General features: G+C 45.9%; 1 protein-coding gene across 2 annotated transcripts in view; it reads left to right on the top strand.

Moving 5' to 3' along the window:
- Positions 1 to 21,572, top strand: part of LOC126544608 (serine/threonine-protein phosphatase 2A 56 kDa regulatory subunit epsilon isoform-like) — a 67,035-nt gene that overhangs the window by 28,037 nt on the left and 17,426 nt on the right. The window contains exons 5-7 of one of the 2 annotated variants that reach the window (XM_050192037.3): positions 3,882 to 4,181; positions 8,361 to 8,414; positions 20,800 to 20,877. In XM_050192037.3, coding sequence (XP_050047994.1) covers positions 3,882 to 4,181; positions 8,361 to 8,414; positions 20,800 to 20,877 — 432 coding nt within the window. The remainder of the gene's footprint in view (positions 1 to 3,881; positions 4,182 to 8,360; positions 8,415 to 20,799; positions 20,878 to 21,572) is intronic. The other variant, XM_050192039.3, reaches the window with a different exon arrangement.

Raw genomic sequence — 21,572 nt, 5'->3', positions numbered from 1 at the left:
TCTCAGATCTAGAGGTGAAGGGCGAAGTAACAGGCTTCCGAAACCCTGCCACAGCATCAGTGAAGTGGCTATAAAAAGAGGCGCTCAAAAACTCTGTATGCAGCCGACTGCCGGTTTATTATGTACATGTGCATCGTCGGGCAGCCGGTGTTATTGCTGCAGTGGCTTGAAGAACTCTCCGATTGTTGTTTTGACGGCGTTCCGGCTGCATGCGATCATATTCGCCTCGATCTGAGCAAGGGTCATGTCAGCACTGTACACCGATGAAAGAGTCAACAGTGCTCGCGTCAACTCGGCGCCTGTAGGTGGCGCAGGCATTGGCTCCTCATTTTCAACATCGGAGTCTTCTGAATCCCCCACAACCCGACGGACTATTTCCTCGTCAGTCAGTTCTGCGCGGAAGTCGAGCTCGTTGTCAGCGTCAACAAACTGTTCAAAAGTTATTTCCGTGGGTATGGAGACCCCAGCAGAGCGGAGGTCGTTGATCACGTCGTCCGACGGTACTGCTTTCCGCGCTTCGATGCCATCGGCGAGGACGACGAAGACGGAGTGGGCGCCATCAAAGGCAAGCGAAATCCTCAAGTTGCGAACAGTGGAGTTCGCTCACGAGCATCGAAGCACCTAGGCCTAGCGTCGCAGAGCACACTTGACACAACAGACAACCACACACCACGCTAGCCAAAACGTGGCCTGCGCAAACAAACAAACAAAATGGCGCCGCTCCGGAAACTCCGCCGGAGGCGGAAGTGCGGCGATGAACATAGCCAGCGTGGCCAGACCAAATCGGTGTGTGACGACTAGATTCGGCTAGTTGTGCTTCAAAGCGGTGATATGCTTCGGCTGCAAGTGGATTTCCTTCTCAAGGGCGCTGCGCGAGGAGCCAAAAATTCCTTCCGTCCGTCAAAAAGTCCGGAAAATTGGACGGCGGGGGGTTCGAGAGTCCGAAACTTCAGATGTCCTTATACATTGATTCTATGGGGCTCGTGGCGGTGCCGCGAAGACGTCCGAAATATCAGGCATGTCCGAAAATTTGGGCGTCCGAAAATTCAGTCGTTGACTGTAAGTATAATAGAGAAGTGGCTACGTTAGGCGGCTTGACTGATAACTGTAGAAGCGTCATTCAAAGCACACGAAATCATTCTCCACTTCCAGCGGCGTTTTCTCTACTTACATTTTAAATAAAAAGATGTTCAGTCGTAAATATTTTCACAAAGAATAGTAAAGTTTGTTAATTTTTGCTTTTCCTTCCTGTTTGGCTGTTGCCCCCGGCCCCCCCTGGGTACGTGCCTGAACTACAGCCTCAATGTCTACTCCAATGCCAATGGTGAAGCAAGCTAAATGCCAGACAATAACATTTGCGGAGAAACGTGAGATAATCCTAATAAAGTGTGGCTAATAAAGTGATAATAAAGTGCAAGCACTGATCGTACTTGGTCTCAAGCAACAACGTGACGTTGGTCAAAATACAGATTAAGCATGTCATGCGTGAATGTACGTGAATGCAGCAACACACCAATGCTTTCCTGGCCACTAGCGGAATAAAAACGCTTCTGGCAAATTTGTATGTTCAGACTTCTAAGGTGTTCCCCTCCAAGTCCAAAATTTAAGTTGGCAACTGTATATGTAGCTGTATCTTGTCTGTAGACTAGTGTTTGCAGCGTGCAGGTTATAATGAGAGTGAAAGAAACTTAGTTGGCTTCTGGCGTGTTACGTACCAAAACAACAATCTGATAAGGCATGCCATAGTGGGGGCACCCCAGATTACTCTTGATGATTTGGGGTACTTAAGGGGCCCCTCTCCAGGACACATAGCAAATTTTGGTTATATGCTGTTATGTGTCCTCTAGGGAGCATTCTCTCGCAAAAATTTTTCAAATTGGCTCATTAATAGCGGAGATAGAAATATTTCAGTGCTACTAAACCATGATTTCAGCAGGCGGGTTCCACTGCGAAGCAAGACGCTCTCTCTACTTGCCCCGTTTAGCCTTTGCAAGCGAAATTCCTTCCCTGCGTTCTCCCATACCAGACCTCGAGGATCGCGTGATGCATACGTCACAGGCCCCGCCTCATTTTTTTTTCTCCTTGCTTTTTTTGTTTCCTGCGCTACGCATTTCTGCTGACCGCGTGCAAGCTGTTGCCTCGTTCGCACAGCACACGATTTTGCGTGCTGTGCACAAGAAAACATGACTAGCGGTATAATTCAGTGCTACACAAATACTGAGGCAGAACAAGCAGATCACATAGCATGATCACGCATTGGAACACGGTAGAAAATGGCATAGTTTCGGTACCTGCTCACGTGACCATACGACCGTGGGAACCAGCAGACGAAGCGGAAGTACATCTCTCTTGCTTCGGTGCGAAGTAAAGCAGAAAACATGCAGACATTCTGTTTGTGTGTTTCATTATTTCTCTAAACTTCAATGCGTCAATTCAAGCAACAGATCGCACAGATAACAGATGTTGTCTTGAATAATTGTCGAAGTCACGTGTCACCACGAGCGACGTCACACTGCAGACACGATTACATAGGCACAGGGGCATGACTACATCATCGTCCCTCTCCGGGCGGATTCGCCGTGAGTGAAGAGGGAAACAGCGTTCGGATTGAAATTTCAGGCCTTTCCGCACCACTTAGCAATGTAATTCTTTGCAAACACGATCGTTGGCTTGTCAGCTCAAAATGGCTAGACCTGGTGGGGTCACCTGAACATGCACCTGAAGTGCACAAGTGCTTTTGCATTTTGCTGTGCCGCCGCGGCAGGTTGTAGTGAAAGTACGACTGCAAAGTTCTTATTCAGTGATCTGCTAAAGCTGGGCTCTCATCATGACTCTGATGTTGAACTTTCGTTTGCTGAAAGTCGTCTGAGCATTTTAGCCGCCATGAAGTTTTAGAATTGCTGTGCTTTAGCAGCATACTAGGATAGAGCTACAAACAGCAGTGCTTATGGCAACAGCCTGTGGCGACTCTGCCCACCTAAAGCACGCAGGGTTCTTATCACATTTTAACATTAACTCCTTTACTGACCACAATGTCTCGTGTAGCAGACGAATGCTTTAGCATGTTGTTGTGTGAGCACATCACCAGATGTCTCCAGCAGAGCTGCTCTTTACGTTTCCATCCTGGTGTTTCAGTGAAATAATAAAATATGTACATTGTCGTGTGTGCATTGTTTTGTTTCTGCCGGTGAATGTTTTTAAATGGACCATCACTGTTATCCAGTATTTCTCGTGCTGCACAAGAAATGCCTACTGTGCGCAGCATTTCTTGGATGTTGTCTGAATTTGTACCGAGAACGTTGTGTAATTAGACTGTGCATGTGATGACAACAGTGTTATACATTCTCGAACGTACGTGAGCACTAGAGATCACTCTGGAATGTATGGAGAGACATGTATAAATAGCAGTTGAAGTTGACCACAAGTTCAGATTCGGTGACTGGCAACTGCGTACACTACTTTCATTGGGATTTGAGTGCTGCTTGTTTTTATTGGCATAATATCTCCCAATAAAAAGTTTTGACACTGTTTGATTCTTTACCATCACTAAAGCATCACAATAACCATGAAAGTTACGTCCGTATCACTCTACTATAAACCTGCAAATCAAGATGCAATAATCGCATGTGCAAGAGGTTCACTTTTAAAGTTTATTTTGAAGAATAATGGACAAATGCACCGCCTCTGGAGGAAGAAGCTATCTGAAGCTATAACGTTGTGGGGATGTACCAAGTTTTAAAGTGAAGTATTTTTTTTAATTTTTACGATCAAATTGTTTTCCCTTTGAAATGATAAGTCTTTTCTGTGCGGAAGAAAAGTGTGGCTGAAGCTGCAGCCAGGAATTCCGCCACCTCTCACGCGATGCCTTTTTTTGTGCGCAGCTTCTAGAGCTCTTTGACAGCGAGGACCCGCGGGAGCGGGACTTTTTGAAGACGGTGCTGCACCGGATCTACGGCAAGTTCCTGGGTCTTCGGGCGTTCATCCGCAAGCAGATCAACAACATCTTCCTGCGGTTCATCTATGAGACAGAGCACTTCAACGGGGTGGGCGAGCTGCTGGAGATCCTGGGCTCGATCATCAACGGCTTTGCGCTGCCCCTCAAGGCTGAGCACAAGCAGTTCCTGGTCAAGGTGCTCATTCCGCTCCACAAGCCCAAGTGCCTCGGGCTATACCATGCACAGGTGGGTTGTTGGGGTGCCCCCTGGGGGTGAGTTTTGGAGGAATGTTGCAATACCGGTGCATAGGTCGAACGAGAAGGGGAACGGATTTTGCTAGTCGAAACCATATGAAGCAGACAGTTAATGAATCCAAGGAAAGTGTAAGGGAATTTATCTAATTTTTAATTGAAGTGTAGAAATAATAAGGTAATGGGAAATGAAAGGGCATAAAAACAACTTGCTGTCAGTGGGACGAACATACAACCACCACATTAAGCTTGCATTGCTCTACCAATTGAGCTATGGCAGTGGCTGTTCCCATGTCCACATTCTTGGGTTTGTTTGTAGTATGTATATTGTTTTCCAGACAAACTAGCTGTAAAGTTACCCCTCTTCTTGTAGAGCGGTCTTAGGCACAATTTCAGTTGTCGTGGGGCCACTGTGAGACCAGGAAAAAGAAAACCGAAACATAAGAAGAGTCAGGTGTAGCAAACACATTACTTTTGTAAACACTGTGCGAACGTGTGTTACCCCTGTCTCATGGTTTAAAATTAGTGGTTCTTGGCTTGACTTTAGTGCTGCTTTGAAAACGATGCGATAAAATATGGGGAAATGAATGGGAGGGTGGCAGCACAGCACTGTCTAGTTTCTGTAAACAGAAAGGAGGCCGGTTCAGCTGTCTACTTTCACTGAAAACATTGTTCCGCTACCGCTACGCTGTTCATACTGAACTTAAAGACGCTGTGGCAAAATTTTCTCGGGAACATTGGGCACGATTTCTCCTGATAATGGTAGATCCAATTCATCGCAAAGGTGGTTGAATTTGTTCGTAAGTGCGTTGCTTTCCCGACTGAAAAAGCCATCTGCAGAAGTGGAATTGCTTTTAGTGCTTCACAATAAGATTGCGGCAGAAGAACAACTATCCACTGGGACAAAGCGACAGCGCTGAAGAGCGGTCTCGTCGACCACCTGAAACGCAGCGCGATAAACTTGAAGCTGCTATTGACAGGAGGCCATTAAAATGACTGAATGACCGACAGTCACCAGAGCATGCCACAGATCAGCTATACTGCTTGTGGACGTGTACCTCGGGTGCCCAGTGTGTGTCGTTAATTGCGTGATGACACTGTTGAGCATGCCCATACCTGCATAACAAATGCCTAGGACAATGATGTGCTGCGGTATGTCAAAAGGCACTGACGGCCGTCCCCAGACAAGAATACCGTATTTACTTGTATAATGATCGCACTCGCGCAATGATCGCACCCCTAAATTTTGTCGTCAAAATTCGATTGTTTTTCTTTCCCGTGTAATGATCGCACCCTGAACTTGCCTTAGCGATATGTCGTGTGCCAAGTCTAGCTAATGATGACCGTGCTTACCATCTGTCGAATGCTCTCAAATGCTATGCGAGCGACTCAAGACATACCAAGCGGTCTGCACGCACCAAACATTTTTAAGCAGATGCCCCATTTCATTTGTTTGACCACTTTCCGCACTTCCATGAAAAAAGAAAGTACAACCGAATTTGCCTTAGCTTTATTATTTGTAGGCTTTATAATGGTTGCGGTCAACAACAATAACAAAAAAGGCGCCTTTAGATTCTTCTCGTCTACACTCGTGGGCATGCAACAAATCGAGAGCAGCAATGATAGTAGCCATGTTTACACTGATACGTTTGTCACGAGGAGTCTGAAAAGCATCAACAGCAGATGTTTTGTCTAGGTTCGGCTGTACGCTGTCTGTGTTCACGACATGCCCGAGAAAGTTCAGCTCTTCGTAACCGAAGTGACGCTTTTCTGGCTTTAGTGTGAGATCAGCGGAGCGGAGCGCCTCAAGTACCTCCTCTCCACGCTTCAAATGTTCTTCCGGCGTCAGAGAGAAGGTCTCCCCCAGTGGCACTGTTTTGTTCCTTTTTACCTTGGCAAGGGAGAAGTGTACCTTATTCATACGCCAACACTTGTAAGACAGCTAGGATATTCGCCCACCCTTAGCCGAAACGTGCCGTATTAGGATAGTAGCGAAGATAAATGCCGCAGTGTCCACAGCATGCCCGCCATGTGTTTCTATGTCACTGGCAGCTAAGCGCACCCATCTCTTCTTCCGTCCCCTCAAAGTGGACATGGCTACGTTATTGCCGTAAACTAGCCAATATTAACGATATTATTCATTACTGATACGTAAGAAACTGTTTCAGTGCGCGCAATGTACTCGCGAGAAGAAAAAAATCTCGTTCGGTGCATTCGGCTTGCCCCGCCGGCCACCATTTTTGTTTTGGTGTCCTGCACTGCTACAGCAGCAGCCGGCTGTTTGTTGACCTGTTGTCATTCCGCAACAAATGCGGGATGAAAAAACAAATGTTTTTTCTTTTCGCAGGAAATTTAACCCGCGTAAGATTGCACCCCTGACTTTGTGTCAATTTTTTTACAAGAAAGTGCAATTATTATGTGAGTGAATACAGTACTGACAGTTCACACGCAGGTTTAAATGCATAAGCATTTGTGTGTTTACCCTATGAGAAAACAGTCCGTCTGTCCGTCCTGTAAGACAGCTTTCAAGATGGCGCCCACAGCAGTGAGCGAATTCAACTTCCTGCTGCATCTCACTTCAACGCCAACGAAGCGTCAAGAACACAGTGCTCACAGAGTTCTCAGCACATGCCGCACTCAGCTACTTTCACAGGATCACTTTCAAGATACGGACCCGCGTGCCTCTCTCCAATGCTAACTAAGCGGCAAGAACACAGTGCGTGAAGCTATCAGCTGTCGGCACTTTTGTCGGCATCGCAGATTGCTTTCAAGGCACGCTCCGCGTGACGGTGTTGCCAGCCGAGTAAGTTTGGTCACGGCTCGTTACGATTTGATGGGATTGATAACGTGCTAAAGAGCGATAACGATTATAGTGATTGGAACGTCATCACTGCACCTGGTGCCACCACCTGCAGTGCTTTGCTTGCATCATCAATGCATCTTGCGGCGCTGTCCACACCAGTTCGTGTCACCAAAGCGCTGTCATTTGTGCTCCCTGGATCGAGCTTGATAACATTGATACTGACACCAGGCAGTGTCAAGACGAGCAAGTGGCACAATGCTTATGCATATTTAGACAACTCCCAGAGGAGTTTCTGCAGGACTTCTGTCTCTGGCACAGAATGAGCTTATTGATAGATAAAAGTGGAGCTTTTCTTTGCGAACCTCGCTGGGTTTTCATGATCGGGGGTGCTGCGTGGCTGTTCCCTTGCCGAATAAACTAACCAATCACAGCGGGGGATGCGCGTGATGCCACTGCCGCTGGATTCCTTGCACCAGCACCAGACGGCGCTTGCCTCTGCAGCAGCAGCGACGGTGGCTGTGCCCCTGGATGGAAAGAAACAAAAAAAAAGAAAACGCTAGGATGCCCCATGATCTTCATCACCATTGGAACGCCACCAAATGGCATTTGTCTTCGTGCATTCGCAGCAGCAGCGGTGGTGGCGGCCATAAACACAAACTCGTGTTTCGACTATGCACTCGCACATAGCTTTGCTGTATCTAGATTCTGACTTCATGGATCTGCTGCTTCTTTTCTTCTTCAGTCTTATTCACCACAAGGCCAGAGGGAACTTATGTTTCGCAGCGACTTATATTCTGGCTTTTATGGTGCTTTCTACAGTCACCAACTGATTATTCAGACATGCTCACGTATCCCCTTTAGGTGGCAATTAATTTTGTCCATTGAAAACTTGGTTGCACCACTTCTCTTGCATCTTCGAAAATCACGGAAAGTGTACAGCTGTAGAAGGACTCAGAATTTTAAATTCTTTAGTGAGTTTCATGCACTTTACAAAATTATGGGCTCAATCTGAGAACTTGGTACAGGTAAAATATGACAACAAGGACTGAAATGCGTTTGTGGTTGAAACACAAACTGAACAGGTTGCATGCAACTGCATGTGTATGGAGCAAAGTGTTGAACTTTTCTGGCCACTTGTAGACAGTTCTGTCTCCGGAATATCTTGGCATTTAGGTGGCCCCTGTTGAGTCCTAATCATGCACTCTGACCGTTTATGCACTAGCTTTTTTGCCCGGTCAGTGCAACACAGTGTAACACAGTGTAATAGCGGCTGCTCAGAAATGGTAAACTGCCAATGCAGCATGACACGATGCTTGTTGACAAATGAGGCATGTCATTGATTGATGTTTTCTCGTTTTTTTTTGCTTGCAGCTGGCATACTGTGTGGTTCAATTCCTCGAAAAGGACGCTACGCTCACGGAACAAGTGAGTACAAGATTGCCACCCTAGTCGTAGCACACTCTTGACACAGCTCTGCGGTTCCCCCTCCCCTTTTCTTTATTCTTGAAGACTGCCTGAAAAACCTCAGGTGGTCCGAAATTAATTTGTGGCCCACAACTACAGCGTTTTTCGCAAGGCTGTGCATTGCTTTGGGAAGTTGAGCCCCGTAATTTAATGAGTAGTGTAGGTCGCGGCCAGTACACTAAAGAAGTGACGTTTTTGCTGTAAATTGGGTCTAGTGGCATTGATGACGTGAGGTCGTGGGTTCGATTTTCGGCACTGCCATCAGCCACATTCTCATGGCTGGAGTTCAATTCTAGTATGCCGGTCATAAAGATTGCAACATAGTTTGTCGTGGCCGGATGCATTGGTTTGTTGCATAACAAGGGACAGGTAGTGTGGGGTCATGTTTGGAACGTGATCTTAGATACATTACGAAACGGCACGCCTAGCTATGATGTTTCACCAACTAGTGCCCTCCCCTGTCGCTAGCATTGCATGTGGAACAGCAATGGCTGCATGCAGGTAGCAGTATGTACCTATATTCAAGGTTGCACAAACTCTTACCGCATGCTTCTGGCACATAGCAGGTTTACACTTAGCCAGTGTGAAGGTTGGGATACACGTTTTAACTCCTTACTACATGGTGTATCATATATGATGCACAATTTATACAATTCAGTTGGTGCACAAAAATACCAGCATGTTTGTTTACTGTTCGTTAGCCTACTGCAATGTTCTTTTCCTGAGACAGCATTCTCTTGCCTTGTGTTCAGTGTCCTGTTTTGTTTTATTGTTTGATAAGTGTTGCATGGTGATGGCGTAATTTCTCCCTTCTTTTATTTCCTGTTGACTCTTCACAATGCTGTTTCTTGCATTTATTGTAACATAGTTTCATGTTAACCGCTGATGCATATTGTGCATTACTCGCTTTTATATATATATATAAATAGTTGGACCTGTTTGTAACGAACTCGATAGTTCCGTGAAAAGGGGTCGATATATCAGTAGTTCATTATACATGAACTCTCCCTTAAAAATGCTTAAAAAGTTAATTGAACTGAAGCTGTCATCAGCAGTCATAAATTCGGCAGCACTTTGGTCTGGAAACCAGAGTTTCAATGTCAATTTTGTTCATAGTGTGTTCCCACACTTCGCTGCAAACTTCCATTAGAAACGCCCATCTAAAGTATGAAATCCGGTGTCGTATAGCTCTTTAAAAATAGTGCCCAGTTCCGACCACCTGTCATTTTGAAACTACATGTGTAGTGGCCATCTTTTATTCGAGGGCTTGTGCTATATTTTACTACCGGTGGGACATGACCTTATTCTGCACACGAGAGTGAAGCGTTGTAGTTGGCTGAAAGGCGTAAACTTTGGAAACTGCTGTGGCATGCCACCATCCTGTGAAGGTCTCTGACATTGTGGTCTAGGCATTACGGCTGCACCTCAGCCACACAAGCGCCGTAAAATTGTGTTAGTGCTCGATGTAACAAACTTCAATATAACAAAGTTCTCAATATAACAAAGTATTTAAACTTTCATAGCCTCTTGTCTGTAGAACACCATGTAATTAGAACCTCAGTATAACTGTGTTTGTATGCGATTTCAATATAACGACATTTTGCTTCCGCAGCAAAGGAATGCTGAGGCAATAAATGTAAACTTCTGCGGACTCAGATGGTCAAATGGTTGAATTACTTACTTGCATACAAGGTCGAATTTCAGTATAACGAAATTTATACATAACGAAGCAAATTGCAGATTTTACCTACTTCGTTATTTCGAGGTTTAACTGTATCTGTGTCGATTCGGGTGAAAAAATTTCAATTTTCGAAAGGTGAAGTGTCACCGTGAACCGTTATCAACAATCGGCAACACATAAAAGAATCACCAAAACAGTGATCTGATGGCGTAGTAACCGCCGAACCTTTGCAACATTGCCTGGCAGCAGTTTGTGGTGCAGCGTTCTCCCGGACACGGCCTGCATCGAATTGAATGCTTGAGCTGGCCTGTGTTGTTCCTATGGTGGAATGACATAGATGGTTGTTCAAAATCATTGAAACAGGCGTAATGCACGGGGCACCGCGTGGGCAATTGCGCAAGAACGAGGGTGACGCCATTGTGGCATCCGATATGTTACGGTTGCCTGCACCAGTGCACGCCCTGCGCCATGCGATTTATGCTGTGTGCCTCCTCCCTGGAGGCATGACTTGAAGGCGCGTGCCCTTCGTCGTGGCTTCCGAAATCCGCGCACAGTGGTTGCTCGCTCGTCTCGAAGGCTGTGTCATCTTTGGGATTGGATTGGAGCGGGGCACCCATGCTGCCGTGCATGCAGTTCTTGTTGCCGTGACCGGGTTTGCAGTGTTTGTTGTAACGGCATGCCGATTTAAAAAGTATGTTTGCTACATCTGGAAGCCGTTTCCATAGGCAGGGTTGGAAAATCGAGATTATGCAGAAATGTGGTCGTTAAGCCGATAAATCATTATACAGAAATGTGGTCATTATAGCCGATAAATCATTATATCTGGGGTCATTATAAGTGGGTTTGACTGTATATACATTGCCGCGACAACTTGGTCACATTCAAGTTGCGTGCCCTTCGTATTGGACACTGCACGCCATTCAGCGGTGTTGTTCAGTAACAACAGGCAGCGATCTTCGTGGCACGAGTAGCCGGTTGGACCCAGCTCGCATGCGCCCCGCGTGCGAGGTATCACGAGAAAAGAAAGAAAATGGTTTGACGCCAGCTTGAGAACGCGACTGCTGGGGATTTTTCACGACCGCAGTGACTTTTAGTTGTGGGCACAGGTTCGGCGTTAATAAATGTTGTTTTGTTAACCTGTATTCCTCAACATTGTTACATTTCTGGTGGAGGCGCGGGGTATGAGTCGAAGCCCCACGAACGAAAGTCAGCGTAGCCCCGACCACCAGCGAGTCCATCCCGTGGAACTGACACCTGTGCACCAGTGGACCAGCCGCCGTCTTCAAGGTGACTCGCCTGAATTTGTCCCTCGTCTCTTCACGCCAAGGGAAACTCAGACAACGGACGCTGCCACAATGACTAGACAGGTAACACTGGCACAGCTGGTCGTAAGCTAACCTTGCAAGCCACCAACATTCCATGGCGACTCGTTCGAAGACGGGGAAGACTTGTTGGAACTGTTTGAGAGAGTGGCGGGCTTTAATGAATGGGACAAAAGACAGAAGCTCCATAACATATATTTCGCATTGGAGGCCTTTCAAAAATGTGGTATGAAAACTACGAACCCTCTTTGTCCTCTTGGGAGGAATTTCGACAACTGCTAGCAACATATGCCAGCACAGATTGTAAAGAAAAGGTGGAAATTGCACTTCAAGCTAGGAACCAGCTCACAAACGAGAACGTGGTGATGTACATCGAGGACATGTCCTGCCTGTTCAAGTGTGCTGATCCAAACATGAGTGAAGATAAGAAGCTGCGCCATCTCACGCGTGGAGTAAACAAGAACTCTTCGGAGTTCACGTCCGCAACTCACTGTGCACGGTCGCCGAGTTCAGATACAAAGCAACGACCATCGAAAAGACGCTGGAACAGCGGGCTCGGCAATACAACTGTGAGGCAAGCTGTGCACTTGCCATGTCTTCTCTGGAGGCGTACTGAACGACCTTGAAGCCCTGCGGCAGCTCGTCCGGTCAGTGATCAGGGAAGAGCTCAACAAGTTGCAGACACTTCAGACTCCAACTGCACTATCTGTCGTCGACGTTGTCCGGGACGAATTGAGGCAGGTCATACGGGATCCAGAGCGTGAGCCACAGCCGATGCGGCGCACCCCAACGTACGCCAACGTACTGAGGCAACCTGCGGTACACAGTAGCGGATCAGTTGCGACGACTGTTTACTACCCACCGACAGTACGCAGTGCACCTCATCTGCTGGAACCATCGGCTGCCTATCCGCCTCCAGCACGTAGTGCACCTCGTCTTGTGGAACAAAGGCCCCGGAAAAGTGACGTCTGGCGTGACCACGAGTGCAGGCATCTGTGTTTTCACTGCGGAGAAGCAGGTCACCTGTACAGGTTCTGCCCATATCGTCAAGCTGGATTAAGGGGTTTTCCCTTAAGTGCACCATGCCCCCGATACGGTGAATGACCAGTAGAGATCGAAGAATACTTGTCCATGCGCCAAAGCCCCATTACTCCTCGCCAACATCAACCACGGTCACCTTCGCCCATGCGCTGTCGATCGCCTAGCCCACGTGCGCCTCCAAGATCGCCTAGGTGTCGTTCACCAAGCCCGCACCAGGAAAACTGAAGCAAGCGACCTGTGGAGGTGAGGCCGCTGGTAACCAGAGTTACGAAGATCCTCCAACACGGTTCCAGTGCATCAACGAGATAATTCCAGTAAACAGGTGCAGAAATGAAATGATTAGATCAGATTTGCGGTTGATTATAGACGGATGTGAGCTGAATGCCTTAGTCGACATCGGTGCTAATTATTCAGTAATAAGCTTCAAGATGGCGAAGCACCTGAAAAAAGTTGACGCAGTGGACTGGACCTCAGATACGCACGGCCGGTGGTCATCTTATTATGCCCCTTGGCCGATGCACCGCAACACTTACGATAAAATGCTTCACTTTCGTCTCTGAGTTTATTGTACTGCCAGAATGTTCACAGGAACTTATATTGGTAATGGATTTTCTACAAGCTAATGGCGCCATTAATCTACATAGGTCCAGTGTGTCTTTCTCGACAAAACAAGCTATACCTGTGGAAGAATCGGAGGAGCGACATCTTGCAGCACTGCGTGTCGTTGATGATGATGTAACTATGACGCCATGCTGCAGCATAATGGTTCTTGTGGAGAATGAAACATTTTACGACCGCGAAGGCATAGCGGAGGGAAACATAGAGCTCTTTTTCAACAAAGATATTTGCGTGGCTCGGGGTCTTGTTCAATTAAGCGATGGCCGTGCAGATGTCGCGCTTACGAACTTCGGAAATGAATTCCAACACATTGCACAAGAAACAGCTATTGCCTATTTCCACGAGTTCTGTGTAGCGACCGAATTATGCAGCCTAACGACAATGTCAAATGCTCTGCCAGGAACCTGCAGTGTCAACAGATCAATTACCGTCAACCCGAGACTCCCGGAAGCCCAAATGAAACAGATATATGCCCTGCTAAAGGATTTTTCGGACTGCTTCTACACTTCTTCGAAGGTATGGCGCACGTCTGTTTCAAAGCACAGAATCATAACAGAGGATGCCACGAGACTGGTGTGCCAGCACCCGTATCGAGTTTCACCAAAAGGGAGATCATCAAGAAGCAAGTAGAGGAGATGCTTACAGATGTCGTTATTCAGCCTTCCATCAGTCCATGGGCGTCTCCCGTAGTGCTCGTTAAGAAAAAAGATAACACAGTTCGATTATGCATCAACTACCGTAAATTGAACAGCGTAACTAAACGGGATGTATACCCCCTTCTGCGTATTGATGATACGTTAGATCTGCCCCGATCAGCAAAGTTTTTCTCCTCCCTGGATCTCAAGAGTGGATATTGGCAAATAGAGGTGGATAAGCGGGACTGTGAAAAGACAGCATTCGTAACCCCTGATAGCCTCGATGAATTTAAAGCGCTTTCATTTGTGCTCTATTCCGTGTCTGCAACGTTCCAGCGAATGATGGACACTGCTCGCAGGATCGAAATCACAGTCGTGCTTAGTGTATTTGGATGGTGTGGTCTTATTTTCCTCAACATTTGACCAACATCTGAAATGCCTGCGACTAGTATTAGAAGCTATTCGCACAGCAGACTTGTCAAGTAAGCCAAAAAAATGTCAATTCGGCTTCGATGAACTTCGATTTCTTGGACACGTCATCAGTGCTGAAGGCGTTCGCCCAGATCCCGAAAAGACAGCAGCTGTTGCGAGGTTTCCAACACCCACAGACAAAAAGTCAGTGCGACGTTTTTTGGGTTTGTGCGCATACTACAGAAGATTTGTGGAAAGCTTTTCAAAAATTGCTGAGCCCCTTACAATACTAACAAGAGAAGATGAACCTTTCATGCGGAAAAGCGAACAAGATGCCTTTGCGTGTTAAGGAAACGCCTGGAAGCTTCTCCAATCCTTGTGCATTTTTATGAGACAGCCGACACTGAAGTTCATACCGATGCGAGTAGCGTTGACCTTGTTGCCATACTAGGGCAGTGGAAGAACGGCCAGGAGAAATTAATAGCTTATGCCAGCAGTAAGGTCTCGAAAGCAGAGCTGAACTACTCAGCAACCGAGAAAGAGTGTCTTGCAGTCATTTGGGCAATATGTAAATTTCGACCCTACCTCTATGGTAGACCATTCAGAGCAGTTAGTTATCACCATTCGCTTTGCTGGCTGGCGAATCTCAAGGATCCATCAAGACGACTAGCAAGGTGGAGCCTTAGGCTTCAAGAGTATGATATTGCTGTTGTATACAGATCCGGGAGGAAACACAGCGATGCCTACTGCTTGTCATGTGCACCAGTCGAGATAACTGTGTCAGAAGAAGAGGATTTCCCATTCCTTGGCATTGTTGACGCAACACAAATCGCTCAACAAAAACGAGAGGACCCAGAATTGCTTCCACTTATGCAGCGTCTGGAGGGACTCGACGTTCAACTCCCGCCTACTTTCCCTGGAGGGCTATCCTCATTCTGTTTGCAAGGTAGTGTCCTCTACAAGAGAAACTTCGAGAACAGCGAGACAAGGTTTTTACTTGTCGTACCCACAGCTATGCGAGAAGAAATTCTGCATGTATGTCACGATGAACCGACATCTAGACACATGGGAGTGAGCCGTACATTCGCCAGGATTCGTGTGAAATACTACTGGCCTACCGTAAAAACCGGACTATAGGTCGGACCGGAATATACGTCGATTCCCGAACTAACGAATTCTAAAAATGAAAAAAATCTTTTCAATGGCAAAAGTACTGAAAGACACCCTTACCTTGAAACAAATGCGACTCATGCACAATAGTGACAGTATTTATTTAAATGCTGCTCGCATGTGCACCCAGCCAATTTTTAACAGTATCGCACGACCATCGACCCGCGTGCTTGTCAGCACCTTATTAATGGCGCTGAGCGATGAAACAAACGAGATACGCGCATGTGTATATGTGCGCTTACTTTCGCTATTTCACCGCTCTGTGCCGTGATGATAAGGTGCTGACAAACATGCGGGTCGATGGTCGCGCAATACTATTAAAAGTTGGCCGGGTGTACAGTACACAGAAGGGCACGAAGTGCGCAAGTGCTACTAGGAACCAGAGCAACGCCTTTGATCAGAGTCGTCAGAACTAGAGTCGGGTGACGAGTGCTTCTCGCTGCCCAGTCCAGAGGCGCGCGCGATCTCTACCGCTTTCAAACGGATGCATTCGGCAGTCACAGGCAGCGATCTTACACGCAGCTCCCGGACGAACTCTGCAACCTTGTCTTCCAGTTCTGCGGTCGGCCCACGAAATGCCGTTTTCTGTTGGTTTGTTGCTTCTGCCTCCGCCAGTACCAAATGCTCTTTTCGTATACTCCTAATTCGCGCTGTGCCACGAGGTTCTTGTGGGCTTCCGCACACTCAATCGCCTTTTTCTTGAAGGTGACGGTGAGTTGCCGTCGACTTCCGCTCATTTTGAAACAAAATGTGAAAAAGCAGCCTTTAACTAATATAACTTTGTGACAATGTAAACGCAAACTGGCGGTGCACAATGTCGCCACGCCGCGCTGCTGCTGATGGCGATGGCGGCTCTTTACTTCATCCGCCCATTGTTGCAAGACTTCCGTAGTTTTTCCGCCAATGTCCGGTATAAAAGACGAGGGCCGACTTTTCGCAATGGTGTTTTGAAAAAAGTTCGACTTATATTCCGGTTTTTACGGTAAGTTATTAGCATCAGTGCAGCACTATGTTAAGACTTGTCGCGAGTGTCAAAGGCGCAAGATTCCATCCGTAAAACCTACAGGCGTCCTCCAGCCAATAGAGCCACCGAAAGCCCCATTCCAACAAGTTGGTGTGGACCTCCTTGGACCCTTCCCAACATAATCTTGCGGCAAAAAGTGGATAGTTGTGGCCTTGGACTACCTGTCCCGTTACACGGAAGCTGATTCCCTGTACAGTGCAACGGCTGTCAAAGTTCCAAAATTCTTTGTCAACAATATCGTGCTCAGGCATGAGCTCCCACAGTTGTTATTACCGATCGTGGAACAGCCTTTACTGCGGACATAATGAAATCCTTGTTGCAAATGACACATACTGATCATAGGAGAACTACGGTGTACCACCCTCAGACAAACGGTTTAACTGAACGCCTCAACAGAACACTGGCTGACACGCTTTCGATGTTTGTCGATGTTGAACATAGGCTGTGGGACAAAATTTTGCCGTACATCACCTTCGCATATAATACGGCCGTTCAAGAAACACCACGAGTCACCACGTTTGAACTTTTATTCGGCCAAGCAGTAACCACAACTTTGGATGCTATGTTGCTGTTAGATGAAGAAAACAATATCTCATCTGACCTAGATGATCTCTTGCAAAGAGCTGAGGAGGCACGACAGATGGCAAGGTACCGAATACGCTGCCAACAACGCATCGACTCCAGCCGGTATACAACCAGCAACGTAGGGAAGCTCATTATCAGCCCGGTGACGAGGTGTGGGTGTGAACCCCAGTGCGACGCTGTGGACCGTCTAAAAAGCTTCTCTGCCGATACTTCGGCCCTTACGAAATACTTCGTTGTATAAGCGACATCACTTACGAAGTGAAATACGCTGGACACGAGAGCCCAAGACGGTGCAACTCCACGGAAGTTGTACATGTTGTCCGCATAAAACCCTACCACAAAAAAAAAAAAAAAAAAAAAAAAAAAAAAAAAAGGCGAGAGCCTACAGGAATCCCTACTTCCTCTCGCGCATCGGGCCGATGCGATAAGCAGGGGGATAATGCCACGACAAGTTGGTCACATTCAGTTGCACACCCTTTGTATTGGACACTGCATGCCGTACAGCGGTGTTGTTCAGCAACAGCAGGAAGCGATCTTCATGGCATGAGTAGCTGGTTGGACCCGACTTGCATGTACCACGCGCATGAGGTATCACGAGAGAAGAAAGAAGACGGTTCGACGCCAGCTTGAGGACGTGACTGCCGGGGATTCTTCACGACCGCAGTCACCTTTAGTTGTGGGCACAGGTTCGCCCTTAATAAATATTGTTGTTTTGTTAACGTGTACTCCTCAACATTGTTATAACACGTGCACGCACGCGCACACACACACGCACACAGTGAACTCTCTTTAAACAGAAGTTCATGGGACGAGGGAAACTGGTTCTGTTTATCAGATGTTCCATTTACTGAGTGGCATTGCAGAGAGCATTGCATGGATTCAAAGCCAACCAAGCATGAGGATGGTATTCCGTTTGAAGGGACACTAGAGGCAAATATTAAGTCGAGCTAAAGTGAAAGATTCGTGCTCGAGAACCTCCAAGGCGTCAATATTATTGCAAACCGAGAAATTGAGGTAAATGCAGGACGTGATTAGAGACTCGCCCGGTACATTCAAGTAGTTTCCCGATGATGAAAGCACTCCTCAGTTAAATTCTGTCACTAGTACTCAACTACTCGTTGCACAAAACATCCTTGTATTATAAGACGAAATAAAATGCTACTTGTCCAGTTCTATTTCATTTTAGACAAAAGTACTCATTGAAGTTACCCTTGAGAACGATGCGGCTGGTTGAATGATTTCGTTTGCTCTCAACTCCGCGCTGCCCATGCTTTTGCGTTACAGTAGTTACCTCGTAGTGCTGTGCTGGTTTTTCTGGCTCGCGAAACTCGCACAGACTGCAACTGGCAGATAATTCAACTTTCATGCGATTTCGCGGGATGCCCGAAGGTCTATGCCACTTGACCAAAAAGCAGCTGCAGTGGTGAATCCACCCCTCTGTCTTGGCTCAGTACTGCGAAGAGTGGTGGTGGCGTATGCAACGTCACCACTCCCCCGGTTGGGCGGCAGGAGATCTGAATTTCCAAAAAGGTATTCGGGACCCTTCAGGTACCATTTTCTTGTAATCTTGGTCTTTTCTTGGCACGAAACAAGCGTTGCGGTGTTTCTGGAATGGCATTTAAACAGTACACGCCGACTTCGTATTTGCCTTTAGTGTACCTTTAAGCGACAGTTCTGTTTAAGCGACTTCCATTTATCGAGATTCCACTGTATACGCATGAACAGTCCTCGATCTGCCAATGCAATCTGTTGGTTATAATGACCACATTTCATAACATTTACGATATAGAAACCCTGCTTATTGAAACTGCCCTCAGATAGAATGAATATTTTCAAAAGCGCTGTACTCCGTGCTATTGCAGTGAACACTTCACACCCGGTTGCTGTAAAAGGAGAGAGTGCACGAAGTTCACAAGCACGGAAGTGCGACCGAAGTGGGAGCACAGTAGTGGAACTGCTGAGTTTGTTATAAACAGTTTCGACTATGTACAGGGTGTTTTCTTTAACTGTGTCAAAATTTTAAAAATTGCCTGTGGCAATTTGATCAAGTGGCCAGTACTTCTACGAGAAATCAAAATACCTAAATAAATGATAAACATAATTAAATTAATTAACTTTGTAATTATTAGCATTACAGCAGCTATTTCAGTCTACGAATTACAGCTGGTGAGTTTGCAAGGTGTAGTCACTTTTAACAAATTCTCAGGACTGCACCAATTTCGAGGTACTAATTTGCAAAGTGTCCATCGAAATGCATTGGTGTTCGTTACTTTTATGCTTCAGTGACTAAAACAGCGTTTTCTTTAAAAAAAAAAAAAGTGACTGGAACGCCAATGCAGTTTGTTGGACGCTTTGAAAATGATATCAAAACTGGTGCAATCTTTGTATTTTTATATTATTATTTTTGTATCTGTTCACCCCCCTCCCTTACAATATGGCTGTAGTGGCCTGTAAGGTATTTTTAAATAAATAGGGGAGCTACCTCTTGCATAACAGAACCGAAAAGAAAGAAAATCCTACACATTCAGCAGGAATCTGTGTACTCTGGGGCAGTGAAATATATCACAACTGTAATTCTGCAAATTGTTTTTTCTTGAAAAAAAAAAGTATGGCTAATCACACAATGCACAAAAACTTTGTAAATAAATAGTTGCTTTTCACAATTTATACACTTGATTTTCATGCACAAAATGATATTGGGGTGTTTACTTACTGTTATTAACCTATTGTGACGTTTTGATAGAGAAATACAGTTAGTTCTCTGAGGCAAGTAATAATTGCTGTATCATTTATGATGCAGCGTGCAGTTAAGGGTTGTTTTGTGGTTGAGATCAGATACTATTTGTTTCCTTCTGAAAAATTAAATTTGTTGGCAGAATGTTTGATGGCAGAAATAACCACTGCTGGTGATGAATAGGTATGAAAATTAAAATTCCGGCAGCTAATAATAGCAGCAACAAATAACTTTTGGAGGAAGAGTTTTTCTTTCGGACTGCCTCAGTCTCTTGAAACTCAATGTAAAGCAATATTTGACACCGAACCAAGGTCTGTGAATGGTCCAGCCCAAATATTCAAGCTGTCAATTAGTCACTCGAGGATGCCATCATCAAATTTTAACGAAACTTCTACTAGCTAGAGCAGCGAGGAATGTGCTCTTTTGTTTGAAGCAGCATTTGAAGCTTTTTTTTCTGTGGTTCTGATATTTTTGTGCACGTTTTCTGCATTTTGAATGTCTTTCTGCATGACTGCATGGCATCTCTGGCTCATGAAATTGCAATCACGTTTTCCTTTAAAAAAAGCGAGCTTTGTTTAGGCATATGGGGACAAACACGTCATGTTGCACTACGGCTAGGTCTGATAAACTTGCTCTCAAAAATACCAGTGAGAGTGCCGAGTGCATTTCTTAAGGCTGCATGCTGCGGATGGAGCAAGCCAAATGACCTGTTACGACGTCATGACACATTCCGCCACTTGGGCATTGAAACGAAAACGTCTTCATATAAACAACTATTATAGTCAATTAATTAGGGCACCGTGGTGCTTACCAGTTTTTTCCCTAGTATTTGGAGGGCTCAAAGCTTTCATTTAAGAGCAAGAAAGAAAATGACAAGTCGAAAAATGTCAATACATCATCGAAGGTGTATTAACTGTAGTGCACTGTCAGGTTACTCTTTATGTTGATCATTTACAAGCTCTGCTTTCCATTTCCCACTCTACGCTTTCTTTCTCTCTTTCAGCTGCTGTCATGTAGCCAGTGTTTGTGCGCTCATGTTCCTTCCAGGCTGATAAGTGCTTTGCCTCGTGAAATCTTGGTGTTTCTCTGACAATGAGCGTTGATTGACACCTGCTCTCTATAAAGGGCCCGCTCCCTTCTGTTCCGATGCAGGTCATGAAGGGATTACTAAAGTTCTGGCCTAAGACTTGCAGTCAAAAAGAGGTGAGTACATTCGCTTCTTTCTTTCTTTCTTTTTTTGCTCACTGCTGCACTCAGCTAGTTGTTCAGCTGACGAGCACGAGGTCGGGGGTTCAATTGCATTTTCATGCGGACGGAATGCAGTGACGCTCATGCACAATGAAGTCTCGGCAGTTCGACTCCTCCTTAATTTGCAAAATGGGATGATTCGGACTCGGCCTCTGGTCGCACCAAGCATGTGTGTTATTTAATGACATCAAAGTCTCATTAATAAGGATGACCCTTGGAGCATGCGAGTGTGGTGTGTCCTAAATGTGCAAGAATCGATGCTAGTGTGCAACCAAAATGAAGCGGTGGAGTCCGTATCACGAGTTTCATTGGTGGGAACAATGCTGGAATGACAGGAACACTCCTTATGAAGCCACCTTGTGTTTGTTGTCGCACATGACACCACATTTGCCATGTGCCTTCAGAATTGTGTGGTTACTATATATTATGTTGTAGTAAGCATCGGCTTGTTTTCCTGAAATGTTCGATAGGTTGGCACTCTGTTACTTCTGACTTTTCTTTCCAGTATTGTGAAATCCAAATTAGCGAGATTTTACTGGACTTTAATGTTAAGCTTAGTGTTTAATGTTAAGGTTTAATTGTAATAGACAGTTTTAGTTTAGCATACGCAACTATAGCATACACTATAGTATAGCGTACACTAAGCAGTG

This window comes from Dermacentor andersoni, chromosome 10, assembly GCF_023375885.2.
Source record: "Dermacentor andersoni chromosome 10, qqDerAnde1_hic_scaffold, whole genome shotgun sequence".
Lineage (NCBI taxonomy): Eukaryota > Metazoa > Arthropoda > Arachnida > Ixodida > Ixodidae > Dermacentor > Dermacentor andersoni.
This window is presented reverse-complemented; position numbering and strand designations above follow the sequence as displayed.